Raw genomic sequence first — 24,419 nt, forward strand, 5'->3', positions numbered from 1 at the left:
GTTACGCAACCCTGGGTTCAATCCCTGGTACCAAAAATAAAATAAAATAAAATGCTAAGGATCAGATAGAATTGGATTAAAACAAACTGGATTACAAGGAAAATGCAGTCTCAAAACTGTCCCTCCTGACCACCTACATCCTAACAGACTTAAAAATGTGTCACATGCAATTTGCAATTACTTATAAAGTACAACATGACACTGGTAAGTAATTTATGCTTCAACTAATTAGAAAAGATTGATGATTAACTCTACACTCTATTAACTCTGCATTCTATTTCCAACTTCCTAAGAAGTAAATTGTGTTTTCAATAATGGTGGCACCATACAGGGCCTCTGCAAAGTCACTGCCAGTCCCAAGCAAGAGGTAGAGTCCACCCCATCCTCTTGATTCTGGGTCTGTCCTAGATTTGCCATATGACCTGTTATAATTAGGGGAATAAGGCAGAACTTCTGAAGCCGGGCTCAGGGGCCTATGGCTGCCACCTTTGCCTCAAGAATCCATTCTTGGACCCAGCCACCATGCTGAAGGGAAACCAGAGTGGACAGGCCCTACAAGGGGGGCACCAAGACATCCACCAGTGCAGTGCCAACCATCAGAAACAGGCATGAGGCCCTCTGGGACCTCATCCTGAAGTCAATCCTGAGCCTCCCTCCGCTCTCCTACTGCCAGGGTCCCTCCTCTGTCACTCTCACTCCACAGTGAGACAGCAGGATAATGCAGGCATGTGCCTCATCTCTTTTAACACCTTTAAATAAGGTTGTAGCACACACGCTCACACTCTACATGACAGCAAGTGCTGGCAGGACATCTCTGCAGACAGGAGATGGGGAGGTGAACGTTCTCCCTCAGGTCTTTTGCAGGCCCAGCTGTAACTCCTCCAGCAAAGAAGGACAACATAAATAATCACCATGTTCAGAGTGAGTCGATCAAGAGGAAGACAAAAATGAGCTGCCTCCCAGTTCCAGGACAAAGGAAGCACGTGCATCTGTTCTTCCTTTAAGAGAAGTGCACAGAAATGCCATTACCCCCCACCCCATGACTTTTTCTAACACCCTCATTCTTCTCACAAAGAAAAGGTCCGGCGAGACAGCAACTTTAAAATACAGCCCTGTTTTCAGAGGCCTTAAAAGTGAGTGGTTTGCATGACATCTACCACCAGCAGACATGACGAGCCGTGCCTGAGAAAGATCATGCAGCTCCCAAGCAGGAGAGAGTCCTGCTGGGAGTGGGACCTGTGGTCTCGGTCCACAGGTGGTTCAATAAGCTAACGCTGCCACCTCCTGCTTCCCCAGAGTCCAGACAGGATATGAGATTCCACCTGAAACCAGCAGCAGACTCCTCTGATCAAGTCACTAATTTCCACTTGCCTTTTCTTTTTTGTGATTTTTTTTTTTAGTTTTCCATGGATCTTGTATTTATTTATTTATATGTGGTGCTGAGACTCGAACCCAGGGCCTCACACATGCCAGGCAAGTGCTCTACAATTGAGCCACAACAACTCCCCTTATGTTTTGCTCATCATAATACAGAGAAAATGCACATCCCAGGGAGGGGATTATAGGATCTCATAAAAAAATAAAAAATAAAAAATAAATGGTCCTTCCAGAGGGAAGGTGACTTCCTTATAATCCTCAGTTGTTACTAATAAAGGAACAGCAAAACTGAATGAGCTAGAGACTGGCATGGTGGCTTATGCCTGCAATTCAAGCTATTCTGGAGGCTGAAGCAGGAGGATCAAGAGTTTGAGGCCAGCTTAGACCACATAGTGAGGCCTGTTCCAAAATAAAAATTTTTTAAAAGGGCTTGGGATGTGGTTCAGTGGTAGAGTACTTGCCTCGCATGCATGAGGCCCTACATATGATCCCAACATTGTAATACAAAAAAAAAAAAAAAAGAAGAAGAAAGAAAGAAAAGAATAGGGCTAGTCCTTCTCCAAACTCTTTTCAGGTCAGTGGTTGCAACCTCCCAGTTATTCATTCATTCATGAACTCATTCAGCCACAATGACTAAAGGAACACCACACCTCAGAGCACTGGAAGATGAGGAAGAATAAATAGTTGTCTTTAAGAATTCAGTTTAATGAAGAAGAAAAGACATAAAAATAGAAGTTATTCAAGAATAAAATGATAAATTCTGTACAGAGGAGTAATAAAGAAAATTTCCCTCAAAGACATTTGATCAAAAGTATCTAGGAATAATAAAATAAATAATTTAGTCTTCACCAACTATCCTTTGCTCCAGGGAAGGCCAAAAAGAAAGAAAAAAATTAGAAAACTTAATAGCTCACAATTTATCATCAAATCTCAAAAAGAAATTATTTTTATTTAGGCTGCACATTGCTAACTAGCTAACTCTGAATGTCCTTATGAACATATTCCACGAAACTCACCATCTGAAGCTAAACCTCCACTCAGGTTCACTCAACTCTGCTAATAACATCACTCTCTATTTGGGATCCTAAACTATTTACCTAAAGATTACCCATAGCCCTACTTCTGCCCATTCTGATTGGCAGGCCAGTCCTAACAGGTCCACCTTTTAACACCCATGAGGCTACTTCTTCTACCCATCCATGGAAATATCACTTAGCTCAGTCCATCCTCAGCCCTCCCTAAGCAGGGCTAAGATTTCTAAGAGGTTTCCTAAGGACCAGACCAGTCTCCCTTCCCTGCCAATTGCTTTTTAAATGAATAGGTCACAAATCTCCAATAAGACAAAGGTTTTGGATCAAGATTCCGAAATCAGAATTTCTGACTGTACAGTGTTTTAGTCACTGAGACCTTCTATTCTGGCCTCCTTCCCCCTTCCACAAAAAGAGAGTGCTATGTGTTTATTATGCTACAAACCTTTCTGAGCAGGAGAAAGTTTCCGGTGATGGGGGAGGGCTAACAGCTCAGATCCTCCCACAGGACTCCATCAAGAAGGGCTCCATCAAGAACAGAGAGAGGACTGCCAGTTTCAGAAGGTTCTGGGGAAATTTGCAGTTGCATGATACGCAAACCAGCAGTGCACAAGAGGGCAAGAGTCAAAATGCTGGGAAACACACAAAAATGAATCCTGCCAACTGCTCTCGGGAGGTGGGGAGAAAGCGCCACCTGAGCTATTTCTGTGCTCAGCAGAAAATGGGGGTGGGCACTTCCTGAATCCCTGCCTAAAATTAACAGCTTTACAGAAAGTGGGACAGAGGGTTGCGGGGGCTTGGTGACCCACAAGTCTTATTTCACAAGTTAAAACTGGAAGGTGAGGATTTCAATGCTTAGTTATGTGTTCTGGTCCTGCGCTAAAAAGTTGCTAAAGGAGGGAGAAATGGGACTCTGATAGGCAACCTAGCCTCCAGACATTGCCAGACAAGGATAAAGCCAGCAGCTTGATTAGAAACACTCTTCTCTGCACAGAACATGAAGTGATTTTGAGAGAGACGTGAGATACAGGCACAGAGACTACCACAAACACCTTCAGGCACACATGAGGACACCAGAAAGCACGTGCATTTGACATTCATGGTCAGGAATTCAGCACTCACTCTGTGGACTCAGCGAGCATGGCTGTCCAGAGATTCACCTGTTAATAATGCAGGAGGCAGCGGATGGAGAAGGCTGCACAGGTAAAGTGGATGCCTGGAAGCCTGCAGAGATGGATCCTTGGCCCTTGCCCTAAAGTAAACACTGGCAGAGGCCTCTCCTGTCCACCAGGATGTCCTACCCAGACAGGGACAGTAAAGGATCAGGATCAGGGGACTCTGAGCATCTCTCCCTGACTGAATTCAGTGCTCTGGAAGACAGCAGAGGGAAGGACAGTGGGAGGTGATGTTGGGGGCAAGATCCCATGCAGCTTCATCCCAAGGACTGCAAAGACATGCCTGAGATGTGTTTCCATGGAGATCACACTGCTGGACACCAGAGCAGACGACATCAACACTGGAAAACAGATGATGAAAAGCTAACTGGTTGCTTCAAGTTGCAGCACTGCCCACAGTGTCCAAAACATCCAAGGAGAATGGGCATCTCTGAGGCCTCCTGACTGGAGCACATATTCCAGCTGAGTCAGGATTGGGAACTGGGGGGAAGCTGGCAAGGACAGAATCCTCATCTGGAGGTAAGACAAGTGCAGCTGAGCATACCATGACACATGAACTTGTAACTTGCAGAAAGGACAAAGGGTCAAGGAAGAAAAGAGCGTGAGGTGCCGTGGGAGCAAGGCCAGAGCCCTGGATTCAGGGACAAGGAGAAGGAGGTGCCAGCAGAACCATGGGGGAGGCACCAGTGAAAGATTCTGAAATTCAAATAATGAATAGTGGTCCAAAAAAAGAGGCAGGAAGAAGACAAAGTATGTCCAAGAAAAAGGGGTGAGCAGAGCATTAGCTCACAAAGGGGCATTCAGAGTGAAGAGTTTTCCAGAAAGAAGATAGGGGCTACCACAGGAGACAGGGCAGTGACAGAAGAAAGGCAGACCGGGGTCAGGTGTGTGGAAGGAGAGATGCCACTTCGGGAATGGGGAAAGCATATAGAGCCGAATGTGACATCTGGAGGAAATTTCCAAGCTACTAACACCACACTCGTAGCATGGAAGGAGCCACAGTGGCGTATTTTCACCAGGGAAACCAGCAAACAATACACATCAGACTGCTGTAACCCCAGCAAGTATAATTCACCTGCACACCACTGGCTAGAATGTGCTGAGAGAAGCAGGTGCTATCACTGCAACACCTCCAGTAAAAGGGGATGCTGGGTCTGGGCCTGAGGAGAGAGGAGGGATGGAGAAGTCCACACAACACAGCATACACAGCAGGGAACATAACGCACAGTCCTCTGAAGAGAGGGACAGGGTATGGGGATCTACGCAGGTGGAGGCACCCAAAGCACTGCTGTACACTGGGCAGAGTCACCCTAGCTGCAGCCTCAGTGGACCAGGACCACAGAGGTCCTCCTGAGGAAGCTAGGTGGAGTGGGTATGAAGGCAGGATGCCGGGAACGGGCAGGGTGAAGGGGAACTGGCCAGGTGGGAAGTCACAGAGCAGGCAGGTCGGAGGAGGCCACAAAGCTGGCCAGGCAAAAGGACATGGAGAGAGCTAAGTAGGCAGTCACAGAGCAGCTAAGTGGGATATCACAGAGCAGGTAGAAGGTCATGGAGCCACCCTGGTGAGAGGCCCAAGTTGCCAGAGCCAAGGCGGCATTGACAAGAGGTCCTCTGGCTCAGTGTCTAGAAAAGATGAGCCCACTGTTCTGCCAGGAGCCAGAAGAACCCCTTTCAGGTTGGGCCAGGCTGAGTCAGAGGCACAGGGTCAATTAGATGAGATTTGCTTGACAGACCCCATTCTCATGAAGAGAACTGAACATGACGCCATGCTTTCCTGTCATTTAACAGTTAATAAATGAAATGCATACTGATAATGCTACGTAAAGGCAATATTTTATGAAACAGTCTGACTCTCAGAATTTCCAAGAACTACAGAAATAAGGGTTCCTAGCAACTGAAACTGCAGACACCTTCAGTGACTCAAAATCAGTGAAGTAAATTAAAATTCTCAAAAAGAGAAAAAGCTCCTTGCAGAAGCCCCCAGGTCCTGGGCTTCTGGAGTGGCTAAATTCTGCTTTCAGAAGCCCCCCAGGTAGGGGCTTCATCCCTAATTTCCAGAGGAAGACACCAAGCCTCAGGTCTCGAGGTTAACACAAGGCAGTCAGAATCCAGTCCCCGGACTGTTATCTCCTCCCTGCCTCTTTTACGGGTCCTCAAAGTTTTAGGGGCTGTTTGTGACAGCTACCACTCCCAACTGCTCTGTCTGTCTGGGCTATAGCAAACACTCACACATCTGTTTTCTCATTGTAAAAGTGGCATTTGATTCTATCTTCAAGGCCTCATACTCTCCAGTGTCCTTACTCTCTCATCACAACCTGGCTGCAAAGGTCAGAGGATATATACTCTCCTTACTGAGCCCCTGCAGGCTGACACCCCATCAATACCTTAGGGTGGGGTCAGGGGTAGACCTCAACCAACAAACCCACTTGCTGGAATTGTTTTTCAAGCAATTTAAGTCTGCACAGAATCTTCTGGTGAGAAATGGTCTGAAGTCACAGGGATCAAGTGCAGAAGTCAGTCCCCAAGGGCATGGCACCTCAGTCATCCTAGCTCAAATAAAACACACTCGCAGCTATATCCTGTGCTCACTGATGGCTTCCCATTCTCCTGGGTGACCCATGACAGTGCCATGAAAAAGCAGCCTCGCTTTACAAACACAGTCTTGAGACACATGCGTCTGGCCTGAGCCACATACAAACATGGGGGCCCACCTTCACCACCTGCCACAACTTCTGGCCTCCTGCCTATTAGACGGACCATTGCTGACAAGTAGGTTACTGCCATACAGCCCAATGAAGTGGCAAATAGGTGTGGATTTCATTTCAGGCCTCCTTTATTTACTGTAACCCAATACAGAAGGACAACTGACAATTCAGAGAAAACAGATTTTTAGACTACAGTATTTATTTAAACAAATGTGTTACCTCAAAAGAGTATTTGCATTATACAGTCATGCATCATTTCACCCCAGGGATATGTTTTGAGAAATGCACCGTCAAGTGGTTTCATCATTGTGTGAAAGCCAAAGAGGGTGCTTCCACAACTAAGATGGCTACAACCTCACTAGGCGGTATGATCTCAAAGGACCACCATCATGGATGTGGTCCACTATTGACCAAAATGACATTATGTGGTGCATGATTATAATTCCCTTTTGGCCTTTTGTTGAGGCAGGGCTGGTAAATCCTCCACAAATACAGCTTAAACTTAAGCCACACTAAAGATTAAATCTGTCATCATCAGGTAAAATTTACACTCTTAACCAGAAAAGCCAACATGGTCCTGCCAGTCTGGTCACATGTCATAATTGGTTTCAAAACCCTCAGTTTCTCCCATGATGATGAATGCAGTGGCTTCTGTAGTACCATACCAGCTGAGTTCCACCAAAGATCCCACACCAAGACTGTACTAGGAGCAGTCCCTGATGGAGCAAGGCCCAGAGCTGCTGGTGGCTGGTGCTAACAGTGGAATGTCCTACTGGCCACCTCCCAGTCCAAAGAAGCTCCCAAAGCCCACAGTCAGTGCCCCTTTTGAGGACTCAGATGACTCTGCACTTAAAAACATTAATTCCTATATAAAGGATGATTACTTATGTATATATAAAAAGTCACACATGGCTTACTGACTGTAAGAATGAACCCAGAGTCCAGATTGAGACTTCCTGTGGTGGGAATTCCCACATGGAAGAATGGTCCCTGGTAGGAGTACAGCCAGAGGTATAAACAAACCTTCAGTGAAGTAACATGGGTAGAATATTTTTTCTTCTAACTAAAATGGATGAAAGATTAGTCAATCAGGCAGCCTACTCAGAAAGGAGTCTTATGGGAAGAGGAACAGAAGTGCACCCCTGCAAAAGACCACTTAAAGATGCTTAATGGTTCTTCTGACACTAGCGAAAACTTGCAAAGATTTGGAATAAGAGCGATGTCTTTCAATAGGTAAATGGATAAACAAACAACATTTCATCCAGAAAACAGAATATTATTCCATGTTAAAAAGAAATGAGCTATTTAAGAAAGAAAAGAGCTCATTTCAGGAAAGTTAAATGCATATCACTAAGTGAAAGAAGCTAATCTGAAAATGTTCCATGTTGTTGTATGATTTCATCTACATTCTGGAAAAGGTCAAATTATGGAGACAGTAAAAAGATCAGTGATTGTCAGGAGTTGGGAGCAAGAAGGGGTGAATAAGCAGAGCACAGAGGGTTTTTAGTACAAACTATTCTTTATGATACAATGATGATGGATACATTTTATTATGCATTTGTCCAAACTCACAGAAAAACAACACCCAGAGCAACCCTTTTGCAAACTCTTGGCTTTGGCCAATAATGATGTGTCAATGTAGGTTCACCAATTGTAACAAATGGAGATTTTGATGTAGGAGGGCTGCACATGGAAAAGAGCACAGAGCTCTCTGTACTTTCCCCTGAAGTTACCTCTTAACCTGCCAATTGCTCTAACATAACCTCAATTAATTTTAAAAGCAATTTTAAAAGTCAGCAGGAGGGTCATGAGTTCAAACACCATCTCAGCAACTTAGTGAGGCCCTAAGCAACTCAGCGAGACCCTGACTCTAATAAAACATAAAAAAGGGCTGGGGATGTTGCTCAGTGGTTAAGAGCACCTGAGTTCAATCCCTGGTACAAAAAAAAAAGTCAGCTGCCACCAAAAAAAAAAAAAAAAAAAAAGTCAGTTGCCAAACATATAAACACACACACACACAAACACACATGCACGCGCGCACACATACACACACACACACGCACACACACACTTTTGGCAAAGGTGGAGGCCACCATTGTCTGGCAGAACTAGACTCCCACTTGGTCCTGAGGGCTGCAAGCCAGAAGTTCCCATGGACAGTGAGCTGCCCCTGGCCCAGTTCAGTGTCCTGCTGAGAACAGCACCTAGGAAATGTCTGTTGAACAGGCAGCTTAAAAATTAACCACCTCCACCTGCACAGCATAGTGGGGAGCCAGGAGGGTGGAGGCCAGGTAAACATTTGCTGAGGTGGCAGCATGGGCTGGCCTAGGGCCATGTGCTCTGGCAGGGCCCTGGCCCTCACTGGGAAGTGCAACTTTTCAGTCCTGGCTCTGTCACTTCCAAGATGGTCCAGGAGAGGACCTTTCGGAAGACTGTTGTGTGAGGAAATGACAGAAACATCTCTAGTGCTCAATGTGTGCCTGCCACCTCTCCAGGTGGCCACGCTGACTTATGTCTCCAAGCACACATCACAAACCAATTACAGGAGAGACATCAGACATGTGCCTCAGGTCTCCCCTAAAGCCTTCTGCTGAATTGTGATTGCCCATTCCACCTTCAGATGAAGAAGCTCAGCCTCAGGGAGGTCATGTGACCCAAAGTCACAGAAGGCATAAATGGGAGCTGGGAAAGTGATAAACATACAAACAACAGAAGAGCTCTGTGCTCACAGGCCCAGGTTATTTTTATGAAAAATTTGTCAGTCCTTCCTTTATAATTATCAAATCACTTAAACAGGGTCATTTGTTCCTAGGGAAAGATTTGAGAGCCCTATGAACAAAGCCTACCTCTTAACACCCCTTGGGGAGGTCAAGGTGCACATGCTGATCTGAACTGACACATCACTGAGCACCTAGTTTGCTCCTTCACAATTGCACATGGCTCACCAGTCTGACACAGTGAGCTAGGAGATGGCAGCTCCACAGGGTCAGGCCATCAGGACCTAGCACTGAGCAAATTAGAGCTAGCAGATGGCATTCTAGAGACTGAGGCTCTGGGACCTCGGCGATGGTGGATCTGGATACAGACAATAGGGTAGAACAGGGACATCACAGGCAGTAGCTCAACACTCAGCAAAGGAATAGCTCACCCCATGCCTCAGAACTCCCAAGTGACAAGAACATACAACAGAAACACACAGCACAGGCCAAGGAACATCCGATAAAGAGCTAAGGAAGACAAGGGATATGTCTTTGTCCAAGGTCTCTGGAGAAGGCTGAGCATCTCAGAGATGGTGTCACTGATATAAAATGCACAAACTCAGGCAGCAAAAGCTGAGGTTGGGCCAGGTATCTGAGGCACCCTTGAACCTAGGTGGCTGGAGCCTAGGCCTAATTCCTGAACTAAAGCAGGTGCTGTGTTCAAGGACCTCTAGGGGGTGGCTGCTCAACACTGTCCCTCCCAGGTGCATGCTCCAGCTCTGTGAATTCATGTGTACAGTAGTCCCCTGTGAGGGTCTTAACTTGACAAAACAGTGATCTGAAGGTCTGTATGAGTTCTGATGATTTAGGATTACACTTAATCCCTTAAATAAAGTGCACCTCTAAGGAGCAGAGGAGTTGCAGCATGGGCAGAAATAGAAGCAGATGCACCAGACATTCACAGGGTGCAAAAATGGGATCCCCATGTCATGGTCCACAGAACCCCACCCTCATTCACATTGTGGGGACAACCCCCAGCACCTCTTCCCCTTCTCTCCTCATCAACATCTGCCTTCCTAAAACTGTTGTACCTCTCCTACTTCCTTTATTCCTCGTGCAAATGAGTCAACTGACAGCAAGAAATTTTTTTTAAAAAATTAAAAAAAAAAAAAAACAAGTCACAAGACTCAAACAGTTCAAGTGACTCAAATGAACAAGTAGAGCATCTCAGGAAGAAAAACCTTTGAGATCTAAATGATCAAAGTGACTTTACACAGATGAGTTGACTTCTCTAGAATTGGTGTAGCTAATATTATCATGATCAACAGTTAATAATTTGATGATATTATAGGAGTATTATTCACCTATTTTGCACATAAACTGAGGATCTGAGCCTATTTTAGTCCACTGGGGCTGCTTTCACAAGATGCCTTAGACTGGGCACTTGAACAACAGGAGTTGTTCCAGAGTCTGCCCACTGTTCCAGAGTCTGGGACATTCACGATCAAGGTGTCTGCAGATTTGGTGTCAAGTCCTGCTTTCACCTTCTCACTGTGTCCTCACTTGGTAGAAAGGGCAAGAACTCTGCAGCCTCTTTTATAAGGGCATGAATTTCATTCATGAGGACTCCACCCACATGACCTAATCACCTCCAGAGGCCCTCCCTCTTAATACCACCACATTGGGGATTGGGTTTCAGCATAAGAATCTGGAGGGATGTAGACATTCAGAAACTGATTTCAGTCAAAAGTTCTGTAAGGGATGAAAGTGGGGTCTCTGCCTCCATCTGCCCACTGAGCCATATATCCTGGCCTGAGGGACATACTTTCCCTTGGCTCAGGAAGTGAGTAACCTCAATCCATTAGGACTTCTAAGAGTTTCAGCTCTGGTTCAGCCACCCTGCTGAGCCTCCCACCCATGATGTGGTCACCACCTCTGCAGGACAATCTATGTCCTTAGTGCTAGTGAGTGAGGCACCACAGGCCTGTACTAGAGCTGGTGACAGTGACAATTTGGCACAGAACAATGATCATGGCAGTCAGTTCCACCACACTCCAACCACACGTTCCAGGGACAAAACGAACCCTGAGCCTCAGAACCACTCAGAGCAGGCGGCGTACAGAGCACATCAGCAAGAGGTCAGACCCAAGTCCACGTTCTCAACCAAAACTTCACAAGTTCCCAAAAGATCTGAGGACAAACTGTGTTCAAGAAGCCTGCACTGTAATACATATACCCACAGAAATGACGAGCCCAAAACCCAAACATGATTTATACACACACACAGAAATCAAGGACCCAAAACCCAAATGCAATTTAGACACAGTAATCAAGGACACAGAAAACACCAATGTGATTTAAATACATACATAATCAAAGATCCAAAAACTAAGTGTAATAATGTGGGGAAAACCACATTCTAGTTCCTGAAAGACCAAGCTGCTTCCCCAGATGCTGAGCTCGGCAGGGGTTACTGAGAAATTGACAGTCCTCACATCCCAACAACGATGGCATTATATTTTTGGAAAAAGAAGGTGCTTTGTTATCTCTGGTGGCATTCTCTCCTGCTATTCAAAGCTGTATTATCAAAAAAAAAAAAAAAAAAAAAAAGGATGTGGATACATTTCCCCTCTACCAGAATTTGATAGGAGTAAACGTTTATCCATCCCTCAGCAAACTGCCAATTGCTGTGGTTAGAAATGCCATCATCAGTGATAGCTAAGGCTTTTGAAATATTCTTTGAACCTAAGAATTCAACCTCTTAAGTAGTCAGAAATGGAAGAAACAGTTGTAGGTTCATTTCTGCAGCCCCCAGTCAGGGTGGTCAGCCAGCAAGAAAGTCAGATGAAGCAGGGGAGGTGACAGGACAAATAGCCCACCCCCTCTCCCTTGGTGACAAGACACAAGTTATGAGGACAAGAGTCACCACAAAGGAAACCCCAGAGGAGAGGGGAACCTCTCCAAGTCTGAGATACAATCCCATGGGTAGGATGTCCCTCACTCACCAATGCATTCAGAAGCACTGCTGCGACACGAGCCCTTAGACTAAAGGGGTACAGTAACCCCAAAAGACGCCTGTCTGTAGGCAAAAAGACCTAAAATAAACCACGGCCGGAAATCCACCAGCCTAGCAGTGTGTGTGAACAAGAAATGCTCACCCTTGCTGGAAAGGGGAAGCCTTCTCCAGAGCAGGACAGAAAGAGAGAGCAGAACTGCTCCCTGTGCCCCCATGAGGAGGGGAAAGCACCCATGTGATCTCTGGGAAGAAGAGTCGAAGGAGGGGACAGAGGGACTGCTGGTTTGTGGCTGGGTAAGAAGTGTGCCACAACACTGAGCCACCCTCTCTTCTCTGCAAATGATCAAAATGCTCCATAAAGAAACATTTTAAAAGAAGTCATTTATCTTCTGAAATAGGACTAGACCAGTCTAGTTCCTCCAACCTTGTGTGAGTGCACATGCAAATGTGCGCAGGGTTAGTGTGCATGTGTGTATGTTTGTGCATGTGACCACAAATGTGTCAGTGCATGTGTATGTGTATGTGAGTGCACGTTTATACATGTGGGTATTTGTCTATGTGTGTGGTAGACAGGGTGAAAGAAATTGGCCTTCTCGCCCTCAAATGGAGAAAATGCACATGAGAACCAGTTCATGGTAGCCTGAAGTGAGCTTGCTGGGACACTGAGAACAGGGTTGGAATTCTCAAGAATAGCTGGCCCATGAGGTCCACAAGAGCAGCAAAATCCCAAGACCCTAAAACCCTATTTCAACAGACACAGTGGCGCATACCTGTAATCCCAATGACTTTGGAGGCGGAAGCAGGAGGACTGCAAGTTCAAAACCAGCCTTAGCAATTTAGTGAGGTCCTGAGCAACTTAGCAAGAACTTGTCTCAAAATAAAAAATAAAAACAGGACTGGGGAGATGGCCCAGTGGTTAAGAGCCCCTGAGTTTAATCCCTGGTACCAAAAGCAAAAAATAAATAAAATAAAATAAAATAAAACTATTTCCCTGGATCTGTAGCCACAGGAGCAACCTACCAGGAACCCCAACACCCCCAAAAGAGGGGTTTGGCAGTCAACAGAGACCCCACTTGAGATGTACAGCACACCTAGGAAATCTGGAGGTGCCAGCTCTTGATGGGAGAAAACCATAAGCTCCTTCTTCAATGTTCCCCATTTTCACCTCTCATCACAGAACAAATTGTGCCCAGGAATAGCCAGGCCGCCAGTGGCCACACAGCAATTGAACCTCTCCAGAGACGCACAAGCTCTGTGTAAGTACCTCCTTATTCCATGGTTCCCACATTTTCATAGAGGCTGAAAAACCCAATCATTCTGTGCATAACCATCCTCAAGGCTAGGTGTATGCTCTGGGCCATGTCTATTCCCACCCCCTCTCTGCCCCAGGAAGTCGCCTGCCAACATAGGGATCACTTGTCACTGAAAAGGAGCTGGTGACATGGCAGGAGAAAAATCACTGAATTCTTATCTGAAATCAAATTCTTAAGAATTATTTTCTAGAACGTGGATTTCAAAGCTTTTCAGTTTATTCTGGAGATGAAATGCACACACCCCATGGAGAAGTATCCACAAGCTGTCTCTTTCCTCAAGAGTTTCCTTTCTATGGCCATGGTCCAAAGAGGCCCCCCGTCTCTGCCTATCATTCAGTGAAAGCCAGCTCAACCACCAAAATTCCCATGGGAAAGTGGTGGAATGCTTACCTGGGCTTCACATTTCTTGTGGCAGGAATACTTGCAGGCTGGAGAAAAAATAAAAAGAATGTGAGTGTGTCAAGCAGTCTGAGAGCAGTAATACTTCTTACATCTCCAAACTCTCTCACTCCTGGAAAAAGTCCAGTACAAAAGACCCCTAGGCAGCCTCTCCTGGACACAAGGGAACTTGTGCACGTAGAACCCACGACAGAATTTAGACAGAAATCAGTGAGGAACTGTCATGCAAAAATCAAGTGATACAGAGTCCTGCATGGTGGCACATGCCTGTAATCCCAGCAGCTGGGGAGGCTGAGGCAGGAGGATTAAGAGTTCAAAGTCAGCCTTAGCAAAAGCAAGGTGTTAAGCAATTCATTGAGACCCTGTCTCTACAAAATAGGGCTGGGGATGTGGTTCAGTGGTCCAGTGCCCCTGAGATCAATACCCAGTACCCACCCACGCCACCTCCCAAAAACATCGAATGATAGGCATGGTGGTATAGCTCAGTGATAGACTGCATGCTTAGCATTCACAAGGTCCTGGGTGCAGTCCCCAGCACCAAAAACAAACAGAAAGAACCAGGTTACAACTACTGTCTGTTAGCCACAGCCAGATGGCCCAAGTGGAAATTTCTTGAGCAGGGTCACAAGTATACTGGATTTTCAAGGGGTGTGTTGAGCGAAGTTAGACCCCTACAGAAGAAAGGCAGAGCATTTGAGCAATAAAAAGCATTCACGCATGCCTAGAAATGATTGCTGCTCTCTGAATAAAAGAAAAGAAACTTGAAAATGCCCCCCAAGCGTTCAGACTGGAGCCTTTACATGAGTGAGAAAGTCACGCATTTGGATTCCACACTGCTTCCACTTCCGGACAACCTAAGAAGGACTGTCAGAATAAATTCATGTCTAAATTCCTACAGGGGAATCCTTCAACAGGGGCCATTGTGTGAAGGGAGTGAGGCCTGTGTCATCAGAGGCCCCAACAATGCAGATGTAGGGCTGGAACCAATGCGGATTTCACAGGCCCTCCCGCCCAGAGGCTGCAGCTGGGCTGCTGAGGCATAAAAGCCCCAGGAGTAGCTCCACAGGGGCTTCGAGCAGGCCTGCCCTGGCAGAGGCAGCAGGACAGGGAAACACTTGCAAATAAAGTGGATATGGGAACAATCCCAGCACAGCTGCCCTAAGGAGTCCCTGGGGAATATCACATACATTCCCTCACTGTCCCCAAGTTTGCCACACCAGGGACACCTGACTGGAGTTTCCCATTTGGACTCTGTCCCCTATCTTTGTCCTCTGACCAAGTGGATTGGTCTGGGCAGGTCCAGGACTTCTCTGAGCCTCTCTACTTCCTCTCACGGTGCTATCGTGGTGTCAGATGGAATCCTTCACAGGACCCTGCTTTTGAAATTGCAAAGCAACATTCATTCATGGAAGCGGGTGCGGCCTGAACAACAAGTCTTCAGAGGTCAGGAAGACAAGCCCCCAATCCCAGCTTGCAGCTTTGAAGTTCCTGGGAGCTTAGGAAATTCTTCACTCTCTATCCTGCCACTCTACCAACTACAAAATACTGAAATCATAAAGATTCACATAGGGTTACAAGGATAAAATAGATAAGCTCACCCAGTGCTGGCAGTTAGTAAACTCTATTAGTGACTAGTCAGTTTATTATCTTTGCAAGATCTATTTTTGGTACTGTCATTCTACGCCTCCAAGGTTTGTGAAAGTACTAAATTGACAAAAACAACTATTTATTCTTTATCTTCTAATGGACACAACAGGCAAAGGTGACCAGAGATTTTCTAATTAAGACAGACTTCCATTGAAACAAATGGGAGCTTCAATGCAAAATTAAAAGCCCAAACAGATGACATCAGGGAAGATGAAGGGAGAAAGCAGATGAGACCTCAGGTCTCTGGATGAGTGAGAATCAGAAGAGATGCATGCAGAGAAACTTCCCGCAGGTACACATACATACACTGGCCCAGAAGCACATGACTAGACCACAACATCAAGTGGAGATCAGCCTTTGAGATGGCCTCAATAATCCTGGTGCTCCTGGCACAGTGAATCATTGCTGGTCTGTGTGACACTGCAGATAGCACAAGGGAAAGGTGTGACTTCTGAGGCCAAAAGGCATCACAGCCTCTGCCCTGGCAGAGCCACACACCATGCAGTGAGGACACTCAAGAAGTCCTGTGGAGAGACCCACATAGAGAGGAACTAAGGCCTCCCACCAAGAGTCAGCAAGTAGCCAGCCCCAGCCTACCAGTCACAGGAGGGTTCTGTTCAGAAGCACAGAGTCCCAGCCTTGGTCAAGGGCAGATGACACACCTTTCAAGAGAACCTAAGCCAGAAATGCCTAGTTACATAAGTCCCAAATTCCTGATCCACAGATATGATGAAATAAGAGATGTTCACCACTGCTCTAAGGCACTAACTTTTGGGGTAAAATATAATGCAGCAGTAGTTAATCTATACAACAGGCTGGCTCAACCCAGAAAGGTCTCTGGCCCATGGAGAAGGGTGGTGGTGTAACCTCCTCATGGTAGATGGTCTACTACTTGTTGAAGGGAGAGCTAAGGATCAATGGAGGACACAAAAAAAAAAAAAAAAAAAACTCATGAAATATCTTACACACCACTCAGGTGGTAAGGCTGAGATCCTGGGCCTTTGTTTCTGGTATGCAGACAGGGGACCCTACAAGTTGATAAGCTATATGGACTAAAATTTTGTGCTCATTCACCAGCAGCATGGATGGTCCTCAAAATTGCAAATGGGCACCAGCCCACTCCAGTCCAGCTCTGGTTCACCTTGTACCAGGCCCTGCATGTCATTGCATCTGATTCTCATAACCACCCTAAGGGACAAAATGTGAGGGTAACTTAACTGAGGTGGTGGCCATGGCCTATGCAGGTGGGATTCCAGGCATCTCTGCCTCAGGTTCAGTTTTTCACCCAGATACTTACTGCCCCTCTGACACATAGTGTCCAGCCTGGTTTCAAGTGTTATCCACTACAAGGGAAGCGGGACTCCTTGGCATCGTTCCCATGTCCTCAGAGACCCAATGCTGGCAGCTCCCCTTGCCTCCCCCTGTGCTCTACATGCTTACTACAGCTCCTCATTCTGACTATCCTGCACCTGTCTCCTGGGTTCTGTCTAGCTGCCTCTGTGCCACCGACCCAACACTGGTTATGTCAAGGTGATCTCCATGGTCCATTACTCTAGATGCACTACAAGCTCACAGAGAGATGGTGGCTCCTATGCATTACTGATTCTCTCAATGAGAATACCAGTGGAACTAATAAGCAGCACACATACACTCAGTACTTAGAAGCTAGAATTGCACAGCTGTTACCACGTGTTTGCTAACCCTGGCAAGAAGCTATTCATCTTTGCCTATTTTACTGATGGGACACTCAGGGTTTGTGGAAGAGATCTGAAGATTCATGCATCCAACAGCTATGAACTGACCCTGGCCCATTCCATATCTGCATGTGAGACCCATGGCCAATGGGACTACACACAACAGGATCTTTGTGCCTGTTCACTTTCAGGTCCTCCAGGCATGGAGGGCACCATCAAAAGAGGCCCCCCAAACCTATACAACTCCCCATCAAAATGTATCTCCCAAGCATGCAGGCCCAAAATGACAGAATGCACACATTCACTTTGTCCCTGGGTCACTTCCAGTCAAGTCCTCATAAGCCACAACCAGTAGTTATGATGCTTTATTTTAAATATAGAACTCTTACAAATGTTTATAAAGGCAACTTTCAATTGGACAAATGGTCCTGAATTTCTCAGAATAAAGAATTGCCTTTGGAAGTCCCCTAAGGAGCAGAATCTGTCCTGGCTCTAAAGCAAAGAGACTCTAGCCCCATTCCCAGATGAAAACCAACTCACTAACCCATGACTTCTGGGTCCACCACATGGTGTTCTCCAAGTGATGCCTCCCAAACAATTATTGGCAGATTCAAATTTAGAGGGTATAAAACATATGTGCTATGTAAATATGTTCATTGAAACTACCCCAGCACCTCACTACCTTCACTTATTTATGGGCAAAGAAGCCTGTTTATTTTAAAGACAAATATACGTTGAGTGTTCAGTATTCAAAATGTATGGGACCAAAGTGTTTCAGAGTTTGGAATATTCACAAAGATTTTACTGGTTAAGAATCCTTACTCTAAAAATTGAAAATCTGAAACTGTTAGTGCATCCAAGTTTTAGATTTTGGACAATTTTGGTTTATAGATTCTCAGATGAGGATCAGCCCATACATCCCTTTCATTAAAAAAAAAAAAAAATCCACCAATACTAGGAAAAAAAGGGAGGACCATTACTCATTCCCTCTTGCTCCTTCAGAGTCTTGACCAACTTTATTTCTGTTGAAATCATCAAATCTTCTTCCTAGTTTAAGGACAGAGCTTCATCTCTATGATGGTCATGGAGGAGACCAGTGAAAGTCAGTACATAGTACATAAGGTGTGCAGAACAGTACTGGCATGTGCTCTGTCAGGGATATCAAAGCTATCAGAATGCAGAACAGTACTGGCATGTGCTCTGTCAGGGATATCAAAGCTATCAGAGTGCAGAACAGTACTGGCATGTGCTCTGTCAGGGATATCAAAGCTATCAGAGTCCTGCAGATACATTCCATTTAAATAGCTTAATTCCCCTCTCGACACTCCTCCTCCTCCTCCTTGTGGCATTCTCTCCATTAACACTCTCCCCAGCTTCTGGATGCTGAACACCTGGGAACCATAATCTTCTGCCCAAGGCCAGGTTCATGGGTCTCCTGGAAGTTGTTTCAGCCCTCGCTGCCTCCATAACAACCGGCACCTTCTCTTCCATTGTTTCACTGGTCCTATACTGAGCCACCTTTCCCAATGGGCCCAGATCCTCTGCCACTCCACACCCATCCAGAAAAGTGATATGCTCAAAGAAATACCTAGTACCTCCTGAAAACCATTATGGACTTGCTATGTAAAAGAAGATTTTAAAAAGAGGTTTTTTACTCCTTTGATGTGTAATATACTGGCCATTATGCACTCACTGCCCACTTCCTCCTCGCCCACAGAATTTTATTTAGTCTAGCCTTTCCCACCAACCCTGTATGAGTCACAGAAAAATCACCCTAGATGGAGGGTTACATCTTGCCAGATCTAAGCCAGTGGTTCTTAGAGGACATCTGAAGACCCCTGAGGTGCCCAAGACCTGTCAGGGGCTGATGAGGTCAAAACTGTTTTGACAGTTATACTAAGATGTGCTGCCTTTCTCTCCAGTTGACAGGGCAGACAAAATGGCTAGCACCTTCACAGACATTTAGGCAATACCAAGGTGTGCTACCTGCCATTCTGTTCTCCACAGCTGTGCACTCACAATGTAAAAGACACACCATTTTCACTTGAGTATGCTCATGAAACTAAAAATTTCTACTTTTACTAAATCTGGATAACTGAATTTTACTACGTCTGAACCTCTTCACTATTCTGCCAGATCAATGAGGAAGTCCCCAGAGAGCACTTCGCAGCATCCAGGAATAGAATTTGTATAGCAATTGGGTTGTCAGATAAACCAGCCACACTCAGAAAATGCCATTTTTATTTGAAAGAACTTCCTGGGAGACAAAAAACTTTACTATTCGGAAATGAGTGCTTGTCAGTTTCTCAGAAATGAAAAATATGAGCCAGTCACAATACACCAGTGGCAAAATTTTGAGATTTCAAATATAAACTCAATTTTAGAAGATGTGTATATACCAAACCAGGAACTTGAAAATTCCTAGGATTTTTCTGATAAAATTGCCAGTGATATTAATAAATATGAATGCTTTCTTGAAATTGTAAAATGAATGTCTCAACATTTGGAAGTCAGCATAAGTCAGAGGGCTAGTAATTTCCAAATGATCAGTGCAAGATGATCTCTGCTAGGTATCATCAATGTGCATAAGAGGCCAGTGGATTCTAATAAAACAAAAAAAAAAAAAAAAATAACTGTTGCAGTTTCAGATTCCAACAGTGAAATTAAACTTTAAGAAACTGGCAGCTAAGTTTTGATGTACAATCAAAACAGAACATATGCAACAATAACCAAAGGTTATTAAAATGCTTCCTTTTCCAACTACCTATCTGTATGGGGCTGAAATTTCTCCAATACTTCAAGCTGAACACTGCACAATGGAAGCACACACACACAAAAAAAAAATCCCAACAATGCCCTCTGCTCATTCTTTTGTTTTGAAAAAGTCATTTTTTTCATTAAAAAACATAACTTATATTAAGATAAAATAGATTCATTACTGTTTCTTTTAAATGAGTTAAGTATTTTAACTATTCATCAGTTTCCACTTCTAATGTTAAACTAATTTCTTTTGAGTTTTCTAAGAGCTTAGCAGACTCCAGTGTGAGGAAGGCTCGTTCACATCAGCAATGACAACCACATTCACTCTCTTTACCTGAGTCCCTTGGAATAGTGGGAAGGACCCTACTCTGACTGCCAGAAAGGAAATAAATTCTCCCAGTGGTTTCCAGAGAAGGTCTCTCCAACTCCTGTGAAAGATGCAGGAGAAGGAAAGTGCCTCTGCCTCTGGATGTGCAGCTTTGAATGCAGAGCTGGACCCCTCAAGGAGGAACCTGCAGAAGTCATGTTGCAGAGCTGGAGCCCAGGCACACTGCCCAGGGCCCAGCTGCCTCTGTACTTCCCAGTCCAGGGAAAACCAATGCCCTGCTGGTTGAGGGGGCTCCAGTCCACACAGCCCATAAGTCTGGCTGCCACAGGGTCATTTAAGCCATTCCACAGTCTTTACACATCTTGTCCCACCTGTTCCCACAGTGACCAGAGGGAAACGCACACTCTAACCCCATTTTACAAGCAGCAAACAGAAGCAAACTGTGGAAGTCACCTGCCCTGGGAGGCAGACCTGAGGGTGTATGATTTAAGAAGCAGGAATCAGTCACCATCAAAGGGTTTCCAAGGGCAGTACATGCTTCACAGTGCTGGATTCAAACATCCCATCAGCCTGTGGGCAAAGGCTGTTTTTGCGCCTGGTGTGATGACCAAGTTCCACATTTGCTAAGCCAATACAGTACCCATCTGCCAAGGCTACCCCAGGATGAGGAGCTGCCATACGGGGACCCGAGGACCTGGAAGGCTGAAGTTCACTCCTGAGGATCCAGGTCCCACTGGTACCATGTCTCTTTCTGTGATCAGCAATAGATCTGAGTGATTACAAAGATTTCTTTCTGACATGAAAAAATATATATTACCTAAATCATAAAAAGAAAAAAGTACCTAAAAATAAAATACTGGGTAGTTATTAAAAATCACAATCTTTAAAGATTTAATATGTAGAAGCGCTTCCAATAATCAAGGCTAAATGATACAAACTTCTGTGCACAGTAGGAAACAAACTTTTTGTAAAACACACCACAAACAAACTGAGACCAAAAAAAAAAAAAAAAAAAACCTAACTGAAATGTTTGCAAGATATATGGTGAAAAGATAAGAAATGTTAATGTTTTTTGGAGCTCAAAAATCTTCAGAAATTGGCAAAGGTTTTGCTAATTTAATATTTTTAAAACATTTACTATTCCTAATATAATGAAGTCTTAGAAACCAAGAAGAAGAAAGTAACCTAATCTTTAAACAAGCAAAGATTGAAAAGGCTAGTTTTTTCAACAAACAGAAATTTCACAGGCATAAGCCTAATTTAATAAGCAGATGGATGAAAAATATAATAAAAAGGAGATGCTATTTTTCATCCAATGGCTTACAGAAGTGAAAAGTTGAGACATCTCAAGTGCAAGAGATGTTGACTTTCAAGGCCCCACAAACAGCATTTTCACGGGTTCCTCGTCCAGCCCAGCTTATCTTCTAGAACTTCGGTGAGTGTGCTGTGGTCATTTCTCATGGGTTTTCCTGGACTCGACGGCTCACAGATCCTGTCTGCACGTTCCCTCCACAGCTGAGGGTCTGCATACTGCACATCAGCCCTCTTCTCACGGGGGTTTCCAAAGTCATGTTTAAGAATCCTGGCTCCCACTGTAGCAGTTGCCGTCAGAGCTGTCTGGCTCCAAGAGGCCTGACATTGTTATATGTTGTCTTGGAACTGCTATTCTTCAAAATGTCTCCACAGGCCTTGGGAATCCAGGCTGTGATCTGATGAGGTTGTCAGAATCTTTTATACAATGCTCTACACATATTTACCAAGTTATAAATGAGCCCATGAGTCACCCTCTGCTTCTCAAGCATCTGTGTCCCAGGAACCCCATCAGGACAGCCTATGTTCACCTCCGCCAAGCTCCGCTGCTTCCCAAAATGAGCCAGAGAGAGAAGGGACACTTCTACTAAAACCTCACATCTCTCTTATGCAGGACTTCCTACATCACCTATATAAAGGACATACCTGTTGTCTCTAGGTAGCATGTTTCCACAAAGACCAAATATGCAAATGAAAAATGTAAATTATAAATAGAGAACACTATAAAATTGTCTCTAATTTTTTATGGTTTTCTATACAGTATACTGAGAGAAGGAGAAGATCCTAAAGATTACCTGCTGAACCTACAAATGATAATGATACAACACTGAGGAACAGAAATAAGATGCAGACATGCAGAGCCTCAGTTTCTCTGAAGGAACCAGTGCTGACTGCTATGCTCCTGTCTGTACTCCACCTGTGCAGTTCCCCACATCCTGGCACTGCACCTCGAACCCTTAGTGACTCCGCTCAAGTCAATATGCAGCACCCCACAGTCTGCTGGTGCCCCATCTACAGGTAAGTTAGGGTGGAAGGGTGCTCCTTAGCATGCTGCCAAACAGGACAGCTAGAATGATTTCCTGTTAAGATACACACATACACAACACTTGCACAAAACTGAGCTCACTGTTCAACCCCACTTAGACCAATCCACCTCCATAGGCCTTTCTCCCTTCACATTGTCAGAGGCTGTCAGTCAGTTCTGTGGTCCTGCTGGAGCCTGGCTAGTGTTCCCTGAAGACCCAATCTCTCAACACCAGCCCTGTTGTGCAGTTTGCCTGCACATCTCCAGAGCTTCCTTCAAACCATCCTCCCACCAGGGCAATCTGACACAATGTCCTGCAGCCGTACCATGGACAAAGGAAATATAGAGGAAGGTTGCCATGTTAAAAATCTCCACTAGGGAAACCCAGTCACAGAACAAGAATGCTCTCCATTAGCCTCACCAGAGTTTGGGACAGTAAGGCACACTGGGAAGGGGTTTACCACAGGAATCTTCACCGTCTCCAACAAACCAGGTGTTTTCAAAGATCAAAGCTAACATTATCTACCATTTATTCCCTCAATAATTCAGTAGGTATTTATTGGCATCTGCAACTGAAACAAAGTCCTTAATTCTGTAAATATGTACTGGTCACCCACAACAGGGAGGAACTAAGCTGTAGCTGGGTACAACTGGGAAGAAAGAAAATGTGCATGCAGTAAGCAAGGCAGTGCCAGAGGAAAGGATGATAAACAGGAAATCAGAAAAGGCCAGGGTGACATGAGCTACAGGAAAATAAAGTCAGACGAAGTGGCTGAGGAGCCTGTTGGTGAAGGGAGGGGTCCAGGCCATTGTTCTATGTCAAGGGTCAGAAAAGATCTGGAGTGACAAGGAGAGAGAAGGTGCCCTATGCCAGGTCATGCAGATCCAGGTGGTCCCACCATGTGATGAGCTATTGGGGGCATTAACCAAAATCGATCAACCAATCAAGTAATGTGATCACTACTCACAACTTCTCTGTTCACAAACGCCTTTGCGGAACATCAGTCTGGGGTGCTAGATACCCTAACACTCTTGACTGAGGCCTGCTGGCACCTCAAGCACCATTTCCTTGGAACGGGGATACAGCTCAGGGTGTTAATCAAACCCCCACAAGTCACATGTGTCCCTCTCTCCCCTGACGCAGGCTGTATGAGACAGCCACCCTCACCAATGATGTCACAGGGACCACCCCTAGAACAGAATCGATTCGCTGTTCTCACTCATGCCAGACCTTCCAAGAACACTGACATGTCCTTTATGAAAAGACACTCCCCAGAACACTCAAGAGTTTTATTTCTAGAAATTCAGTCTTGCCCTTTCTCTCTGATTTGTTCCACACTGATTTTCTTTTCCCCAAATCACTGTTAACCCATCAAGGGATTCTAACTATGTCCCACAGTTCTTACACACAAAGGCAACCCTGCCAACAAGCCCTTGACAGGCTTCAGTTTCTGCACTCGTGCTGTGGATGAGGAGACCAAGGAACGGAGAACCTGGGAGCAGAGCTGGGATGTGAACTCACATCTATCTGGCTCAGGGGATCTCAGGCTCAAGTTCTGAACCTCTCAGCAATAAATAAGCAAATAAATAAACAGATAACGGCAGCTTTAATCTTCACTAACAGGTCGCTGAGTCAGTTGTACACTGACTAATGTTTACAAAGCATTACAGACTTGACACAGTACCTTTATGTCCCTTGACTTACATCCTAATTCTAACAGCCAGGGAACAGAGCCAGAAGTGCCTCACAGTGCCCGTCATAGTCTGGAGGATGAGCTCAGAGACAGGGTGGCCCATGAGGGTCCCCTCCACTGTTTGTGGTTTTGCCTCTTGGGGCCACATCTGTGGCCACATTCATGGGCTGCCTGTTCAAAGAGTCCCCATCCCAAAAGAGTAAAGGAAAATATGTCCACTTTGGACAAACAAGAAACACATCAAAATGA

At 45.2% G+C, this 24,419-nt stretch overlaps 1 protein-coding gene across 4 annotated transcripts in view; it reads right to left on the reverse strand.

Moving 5' to 3' along the window:
- The window catches only part of Tns3 (tensin 3), a 271,594-nt gene that overhangs the window by 187,293 nt on the left and 59,882 nt on the right, over positions 1–24,419 (reverse strand). For all 4 annotated transcript variants that reach the window (XM_047560438.1, XM_047560439.1, XM_047560437.1 and 1 more), the window contains exon 3: positions 13,704–13,741. Coding sequence is in view for 1 of the 4 variants with exons in the window: in XM_047560436.1 (XP_047416392.1) it covers positions 13,704–13,741 (38 nt within the window). In the remaining 3 variants the exon portion in view is untranslated. The remainder of the gene's footprint in view (positions 1–13,703; positions 13,742–24,419) is intronic.

This window comes from Sciurus carolinensis, chromosome 8, assembly GCF_902686445.1.
Source record: "Sciurus carolinensis chromosome 8, mSciCar1.2, whole genome shotgun sequence".
NCBI classification, from domain to species: Eukaryota; Metazoa; Chordata; class Mammalia; order Rodentia; family Sciuridae; genus Sciurus; species Sciurus carolinensis.